The sequence below is a fragment of the Rhinopithecus bieti genome, unplaced genomic scaffold (assembly GCF_001698545.2).
Source record: "Rhinopithecus bieti isolate Rb0 unplaced genomic scaffold, ASM169854v2 scaffold_24220, whole genome shotgun sequence".
NCBI classification, from domain to species: Eukaryota; Metazoa; Chordata; class Mammalia; order Primates; family Cercopithecidae; genus Rhinopithecus; species Rhinopithecus bieti.
The window spans coordinates 190,741-199,241 of record NW_016810989.1 but is presented as its reverse complement, the minus strand read 5'-3'; the positions used below and the strand labels follow the sequence as shown (position 1 = coordinate 199,241).

Sequence of the window (8,501 nt, the reverse complement as noted above, 5' to 3'; positions counted from 1 at the left end):
TCACTCACACACAAAAACTGATGCGTACTCACACTCAAAAACACACACATTAACATTCACACACCATCTCACACACTCACATATTCACACATTCGCTGACACATGACACACACAAACTCACTCTTCTACACTCACTCTCACACAATCACTAGTACACATACTCACACATATTCACCATCTCACACACACTCACAGAGATGGGCCTGGTTTTGATGCTCCAGGTGTGGAAGCCCTGAGCCCCCAATAGTGATACAAGGATCCTGGGGCCACTGGTTCAGCCTGCTGTCCCTCGCCCTTCCTTAAATGTGTTATTCATTTCTGAGAAGCTCAACTAGTGCTCTGAGGACCCAACCAGCCACTGCCTGGGCCTACCAGTGTCCTGTCTACTGGGACTATCCAGCCTGCTCAGCTGGGTTTCTTTGCCTGGGTCCGTGGGCCGCAAACCCTAGCTCATGACCAACATGTGCAGATAGGCCATTCTACAATGACTTGTAGACCGAGCCCCAAGTATACACCAGTGTTAACAAAGCCACTGTGGCCCTCACTCCACCCCAACCCCATCCCCAGCCAACCTCATCCCCAGTTTCCCACAGCAGAGGTGAGGCCAGCTGGAACACTGAATGAAATTTATTGAAGAGAAACATGTACTGAAACATTGAAGAGAAGGGAATCACAACACAGAGAAAAACTGCAAACGGTCACCATAGGACACAGGTCCCAAACAGGTCCCGGGCCCCCTCCTCCTGGGGTTCCTGGCAAGATGCCTCATCTGCCCCTACTCCCGCTGCAGCCCCCGCTGCCAGCTCCCTCCTTCCTGAGGGCCCCGGGGTCTGCCTCTTGCCTGGACGGTGGACTCTGACAGTGTCCACTGGCTTTAGGAAGCCCCCTCCCAAGCCCATCCGCTGGGGCAGGGCCCTGCCCTGTGGCCCTCACAAGACAGTCACAGGACACTGGAAAACACAGCAGGGAACACCCCAGCAGGTCGAGGAAACTAAGTCACGAGTAACAACAGGGGTGGAACACCAAAGCACAAAGCTCCTCAGGAGCCTCAGGCAGGGCAGCCCTGCTCCATCCTGGGTCCAGTTCTTCCTCCCACAGTCACAGTCACCATCGTGCTCACAGGGTGAGTGTCCGCCGTACCCTGGCGCCTCTTTCCCACCATCTCCTGGGACTGTGCTGGGGGCCTCCGGGGAGGAGCTGTTCAGAGAAGCACACACACAGCTCCACGAGAACAAGCAGTCACTAGCCTAGATCTACACAGGGAAAGCAGAGGTGGTGCTCATGACGCGGGACAGCAGGGAGCAGAGCCTGGGCTCACAGGAAGCTCACAGCATGTGCCCTGGGCCCAGAGGCGGCCGCCTGGGTGGGCGCACAGCACACTACTTTGTGCAGGAACAACGGCTAGCGGTGGGTGGGCGTCTGCTGGATGTGTGGGTCACTACGAGGCCTACACAGGTGAAGGTGAACTCCCTGGAATGGGGGCAGCCTGTCCCGGGAACAGCAAGTTGGAGGACCCCTCTTGGGAGACCCAGGCAGCTGGCACCCTTGAGAGGGCTTCTTTCCCCCGTCATCTCCCAGCTCAGGGCCAGAGGAGTTTGGGATAGATGTCTTCAGGTGCCTCCACCCAGGCCACAGCTGGCTGCTTAGGGGCTGCCTCCAGGCTGGATTCCCCGAGGTGGCAGGGTTGGCGCTGGCCTTGGCATCGGCATCTGTTGAGTTGCTTTGGCCATGGCAGCCACAGGTTCTCCTTGCCTGATCTCTCCAGGAGTCTGGTGGCCCTGTACAGAAACAAGCAGAAGAAACAAAACCCCACCAAGTCCTCCCTTTTCCTCCTCCTCCTTTGCAACAAAGACTTCCCTTCACAGCCACCCTGGTCCAAGCCAGCTGTTAGGGCAATGGCCTGCTGGGTACCCAGTACCCCTGTTGGGGGTCTTCTCATCAATCTTTGGTCTCCTCGCCTGTACAATCTCTGGCTGGCACTGGGCTCCCAGGGCCTTAGGATCTCCTGTCCTCACTGGCACAGGGCCTCCAGTGTGCTGCCTTCCTGGGGCTCCCCTAGTGCAGTGTAGATGATCCTGAAGACAGGATGGACCCTGTGGCCTCCCCTGCAGGGCTTTACTTCTGCTCCCCCCCAGCTCTTCCTCTCCAGCCCTGGCACCTTCTGGCAGGGGCAGGCCCCAAGTAGGGTCCTCCAGGTCCCACGTGGCCTGGGGGCCAGTGGGCATGTTCAGCTCAAAGTCCACAGGGTGGGTATTTAGGGGTGGCCGGATGAGCAGGACAGAACCCCCAGCCATACCTTCTTCAGCTTCTGCTTCGTTGGGGCTCCCATCTGAGGCCCAAGCATCCCATGTGCTGGATGCAGTGGCTCCCTGCTTTCCTCTCCAGCATCTCTTCCGGGACCCAGACCTCACCCCCACTGAGCCTGTTGCCAGTTGGTCTTGGTTGTTGAAGTCCCTTCCAGCTGGCAGAGAGTGAGAAGGCTTGGCCTTGGTCTGGCTGCCCTGTCCCTCTGCCCCACTCAACTCATCTGCTATTTGTCTGGGCTTCTCTTTCCCCTCCTTCCAATATCTCTTTTGTCTCCTTGGCCTGTGGTAGGAAATGTTGCCCTGTTCTCCCGAGCCTACTTGGCCTTGGACTTGGGATGGCTCTTGTCCCAAGCCCAGTTCCCGTTTCCCGACTCAATTGCAGCCTGTTTCTTCTGCTTTACCAAGAGCAGGTTGGAAGGGTTGATGCACTGTACCCTGATGTGGCCGTCTTCCCCACAGCTATAGCAGAATGTGTGGCGTTTCCGTTTTCTTGAACCTCGAGAGCCAGCCCTTGCCACACCACCCCTTCGGTGTTGGCCTCTGCCCCTCCGGCGCCGGTAGCCCTGGGAAGGCCTCGCATCAAAACTGTTGCCAGAGGCAGGGAGAGGTACTGCCCCAACCCCAGTGATCCTGGCAGGTGGCCTTGGGGCTACTTCCAGCCCCTCCAGGCTCTCCCTATCTGGACCTAAAGTGGCCTCCCATTCCTCCTCCTCACGCAGGAGCTTCACCAGGGCCAGGAAACCAGGAGGCTTCCTTCGCTGTTTCATCAACTTAAGCTTGTCTCGGAGTTTGTCAGGAAGGATGGCCCCACTTAAGACTCGTTTCAGGCGAGTCTGATTCACGTTTCTACGTGATACCACATTGTTTTCTACAGCTCTTTGGAGCAGGGGTTCCAAACGTAACACAAAGCTAGATACTTTCTCTCCTGCCTCCTGATAGGCCTTACACAACTTCACCTGGGCAATTTTATGGCTCTCCACAGGTCCGAACACCTGCTGCAAGGCAGCCAGGCACTCCTCCACAGTTATGGAAGCATTGCTGGCCCGGAGCCCACTGACCACCTGGAGAGCAGGGCCGCGTAAGCATTCCATCAGCCTCCGCCTCTTTTCCCCCTCGGGCACCTGCCACATCTGTAGCATCTCAGTGGTGTGCTCAAGCCAGGCATCAAAGGCCAGTGCACCTGGGATGGATATGGTGTTCCCAGAAAACACTCTTAGTTCTCGGTACAACATTTGTTCTAGCAGAGGCTGCACTGCTGCCCCCAGAGTCTGGGCCCAGGTCCAGAACTCTGGTGATATAGTCACTCTTGGAGCCGAACAATTGGTGTCCGACCCGAGGACTCGGTTCATATCTGCCACGGTCCGCCTCTCCTCCTCTAAGAAGCGGTTCAATCTGTCGAGAAACTCCCCATCTGAGTTACGGGGTTTTACAATCACTTCCCAGGGGCCCCCCTTTCCTGGTATTTCCCTTGGGAGCAAAGCATAGTCGATATCTTGTGCCAGCTCCAGTAGAATCGCCTGGGCGTTCTCCTCCCTCCTAAACATCCTGCCAATCACCCTGTATCTGCCCAGGTGCCTGCAAGCCTCCTGCAGTGTCTCCTCAAACTCATCCTCTCCACAGTCCTCGGGGATCCCCAGGATGAGCATGCACCTCTGGGTGTTCAGGTGCTCCCCCCGACACCAATCCTGTAACAGGGTCAATGGCATGTCCTCGAATCTCTGCGGATACTAATTTGGGGGGAGTGATCAGGGCGGGAGGCACATATCTGGATCAATTCCTAGGGTGATGGCAGAAGGCTCAGGTCTCCACAGCCTGTGAATGCGAGCAGGGCGAGAGCGAGGTTAATGCCCACCTCTCCGCACGCCCATCCCCACCCCCAGTCGCCCTCCTCCCCTAGCGGCGCCTCTGCAGCCAGGCCCCGCCCCTGCCCAGCCACCCCCTACACCCGTGGGGTCTCTGCGGGCCTCAGCCCCCTCCCCGCGCAGCCCCAGGACCCTGGACCCCTGCCTTGCAGGCTGCTTCAGTTCTGTTCGGGCGGACAGGCGAGGGGCGGCGGAGTCTCCCGGGGCCCAGCTTCTCCCTCCCCAGGTGGGTCTGATACCTTCTCCCAGGGCAAGGTCCCTTCTGGTCAGGGTCCCCACAGGGCTCTCCAGGGGCTATGCGCGGCGGCGGCGGCGAAGGCGCGGGGCGGGGGGGTGTCGGGCGCCCCTGGCTCCCAGCGCGGGCGTTTGCTCAGACTGTGGCTCTCCCTCGCTCGCGCAGCACGTGGGCCAGTGCGCCGGCGCCTGCTCGCCTCGGCTCTCTGCAGTGCGGACACGGGGCGGGGGCGCGGCGGCGATGCAGCGCGGACCCCTCCGCGTCGTCCGGGAGACCGCAGGGCCATTGGCGCGGACGGGTCACGAGGCCGGGCTCTCGCCACCGCCCCTAGGGGCCCCCGGTCCCCGGATGACGTCACCTGCTCCTCTCCCCTAGCCCCCCCGCCACGGGGCCCCGGGCACACAAGCGCCCGCCCACCCCACCCCACTGCGGTGTCCAAAGGTCTGTGGCGGCCAGTCCCAGTGCCTTTGGCTCTCACCACAGCGGTTCCTGGTCCGGGCTCCTGCCCCTCCCGCACGTGCCACGGAGGTGCCAGCAGGGCGAGGGGTCTGCACCCCGGCATGCCCACCAGAGGGCCAGGGAGTGGTTTGAGGTGCGCCAGGCAGCTCTGCATTATGGCCAGGGTCAGGGAGCCGGTTTCTGGGGTCTGTTCACCTGCTCTTGTCCTCCCCCTCCCCGTCCAGGACTGGTCCTCTGGCTGGAGAAGCCAGGCGAGGCCAGGGGCACCTGGTGCCGGTGCCATCCGTGCAGGAGATGCCCCAGGCACTCACGCAGCTCACGCACACCACCCCAAGGAGGGTCTACCATCTCCCTGCTGTCCATCCCACTGCTGGGACCTGCAGCCCTCCAGCCAAAGCGCTTCGCTGCCCAGGTGCCAGTGGACAGGTTTACCGGGGCCTTTCCGGTTTTGTGTGCTGCAAATCTAGTGACTTGGGAAACCACTTCCAGGGCTTGGAGCCCAATCCCTTGGGCCTGCCCTTCCTTGGCAGCCGTGTGCCATGGGTTCTATTGTATCCGTTTGATCCAGGGGCAGCAGCCAAATGAAGGGAGTAACTGCCCCTCAGGCAGTGGGCCCAGATGTTCTGTGGGTCCTGCCTGCTCTGTCAGCCGCATGCTCAACTCCTGTTCACACAGCTTCAGCTCCTTTCCCAACACACAAAGAGGGGCTTGTGGTTGATTTTCAGGCCAGGTTCACCCATCCAGCCAAGTCTGGGAGGCCACCTTGCAGTGAGTGGGGCACAAAACTGTCCAGACTTCCTGCACCACCCTGAGTTGGTCAGTGTTCTGCTCGTCAGCCTGGCACTTGTCAGGGACCAAGAAGAAATGGCCCCAGGGGCTTTTCCCTAGTCAGATAGAATTCCTAAAATATCTTTACAGGAGTTATTTCATTTGCTCCTCACCAGAACTCTGAGGCAGGTATTAACATTATCCTGATTTGCCTCATGAGGCTCAGAGAGATTAAAAGACATTTTCAAGGTCACACACCGTATTGAAGGTAGAATTGAGACTGGATTCTAAATTGGTGCCCATCAGTCTTTGAGTAGAGTTGGGATTATTTCTCCCCTGGCCGCTTTGTGCCTATTAGAATTTATTTCTCTCAATTTTGTCCATTCACAGTCCCTTGCTTTGTCACTCCAAGGGCTCAACCAGTTTCAAACTGAACCTTCATCTGCCCAACTTGCAGGGGTGGAAACACAGGTTCAGAGAAGGGACACTACTGGCCCAAGGTCACACAGTGAGTAAATGACAAAGCTTGAGATGTCAAGGGGAGATGCCAAGTATTAGTGCCAAGGCAGAAGGGCATGTCTGGAATGTCTCCAGAAAGAAGCCTGTGAAGTTCCCAGACAGATGCAGTGATCTGTGGATGTTCTGGGCATTGGGAAAAAAGGATTTGGAAACACTGGTATCAAGATGATAGATGTGAATATGTCCAATTTGAAAAGTTTTAGAACTCCTTTATATTGGAGTTAACCTTTGCCCTTGAAACCAGTGGAAATGTCTTAATTACTTTTGCTTCCCCATCTCCTTGCATGGTAGATAACACAGCAGCACCAAAGTTGGGGAACTGATGGATAAACATTATTACTTGTAAAGTGAAAGACATAATAGAGCATGAAGGAAGCAATCTTCACTGGGGTGACCTTGCCCAGCTTAGACCAGTAGTGACTATCGGGCTCACAAAAGGGGGCAGATTTATGGGCCCCACCTCTGCAATCTGATTTGCTGAGTCTGAAACAGGCCTGGGAATTTTTAAAAGAGCTTCTGGCAATTAAATACTTTATAAAATACATTCTGGGCCGGGCGCGGTGGCTCAAGCCTGTAATCCCAGCACTTTGGGAGGCCGAGACGGGTGGATCATGAGGTCAGGAGATCGAGACCATCCTGGCTAACACGGTGAAACCCCGTCTCTACTAAAAAAATACAAAAAAAAAAAACTAGCCGGGCGAGGTGGTGGGCGCCTGTAGTCCCAGCTACTCGGGAGGCTGAGGCAGGAGAATGGCGAGAACCTGGGAGGCGGAGCTTGCGGTGAGCTGAGATCGTGCCACTGCACTCCAGCCTGGGCGACAGAGCAAGACTCCGTCTCAAAAAAAAAAAAAAAAAATTCTGCAATATTTAACATACACAAAACTTACTTAAAAAGTACATCCAGTACTCCTGAAGGTAGTAATTGGATGAAGACATAAAACACTGCCAGTGAGGTAAGTGCCTGCAGATTCCTTCCCTGTTGTCTCCCACTCTTGTCCTCCACGTGCGTTTTTTTGTGCTTTTTCTGAAAATGACTATATCCCTAAACAATTGTTTTTGTCTCTTTTACACTTGGTAGAAATGATATCATACTATTCATATTCATCACTGTATTAACGAATTATTGTTTGTGAGTATCACCATTTTGATACAAGCAAATTTTATTCCTCAATTTTCACTTCTGTATAGTATTCCATTATGTGTGTGTACCAAAATTTATCAATTTTCCTATTGACAGATATTTAAGTTGTTTCCCATTTTTACTATCAGAAACAATGCTGCTTTAAATATTCTTGGAGAGTTCCTGTACGTTATGTACCTAGCCATGGCATTGCTGAATCAAAGACTATCTTTAATATTCAGAGACATTGCCAAATTTTCTTCTGGGTTGCTGTACAAATTTGTGTTTCCATCAAGCTCTATATCATCACTAACATTTCATTTTGTGTGACTTAAATGTTGTTAATCCTGAGGAATGTTAATTGTTATTATGCTTTTATGTAGAATTTCTATGATTATGAATTAGATTTAATACGTTGGTTGGGGGGACAATTTTTATTCCTCTTACTTGAAATTCCTATTTTTTCTCAATTCTCAATTGAGGTGCTTCTCTTCTTTAATTCTTTCATAGGAGTTATTTATTTACTTTGGACATTTCTTCCCATTAAGTTACTATTCCTGCACAACCAGTTACCCAAAACATACTGGCTTAAAACAACCATTTTATTCTGCTCACAATTTTGTAAGTCAGAAATTGAGAGAAGGTTTAGCTGGGCAGTTCACTCATGGGATCTCTCATGTGGTTGCAGTGAGATATGAGTTTGAGAATCGAATAATCTAAAGACTCAACAAGGCTGGGCACCCAAGATGATTCATTCATATGGCTGGCATTGAGTCACACTTTTGGTACTTGCAGCCCAAAGCATGCTAATTCTTATAAAAGCTCAGATAACAATAGCTCCTCTGAATCATCATTATTGGATCGATTAAGTTTTTTATTTAGACTTTAAGAAATTTCTCTGGGAAAATACACAGATGGACGGAAATTACTCCTCCGAATTTAAGACTGTTAGGGGTTGAATTCTGTCTCCCTGCCACCTCAATTTGTATGGTGAAGTCCTAATCCTTAGTACCTCAGAATGTGACCTTATTTGAAAATAGGGTCATTGTAGATGTACTTAGTTAATATGAAATCATGCTGGAGTAGTGTGGGCCCCTAATCCAATGTGACAAATGTCCTTATAACAAGGAAATTTGAACACAGAAACATGAAGATGCTCAGGGAGAACACAATGTGAAGATGAAGGCAGAGATTGGGGTGATGCTTCCACAAACAAATGCATGCCAAAGATT

The 8,501-nt window shown here is 53.4% G+C and overlaps 1 protein-coding gene across 2 annotated transcripts; it reads right to left on the bottom strand.

The window, feature by feature from the left end:
* Positions 1-604: 604 nt before the first annotated feature.
* On the bottom strand, positions 605-4,662 carry PNMA3 (PNMA family member 3). 2 transcript variants are annotated; one of them, XR_001889423.1, is made up of 3 exons: positions 4,408-4,662; positions 2,297-4,118; positions 610-1,778 (listed from the first exon to the last, which is right to left on the bottom strand). XR_001889423.1 is itself a non-coding variant. In XM_017893316.1 (2 exons), the coding sequence occupies exon 2, from the start codon at positions 4,010-4,012 to the stop codon at positions 2,621-2,623; it is 1,392 nt and encodes a 463-aa protein (XP_017748805.1). In that variant the 5' UTR covers positions 4,013-4,118; positions 4,408-4,662; the 3' UTR covers positions 605-2,620. The 2 variants fall into 2 exon arrangements, 1 of the variants encoding a protein (XP_017748805.1); XM_017893316.1 differs by having other exon boundaries at positions 605-4,118.
* Between the last annotated feature and the right edge of the window lie 3,839 nt (positions 4,663-8,501).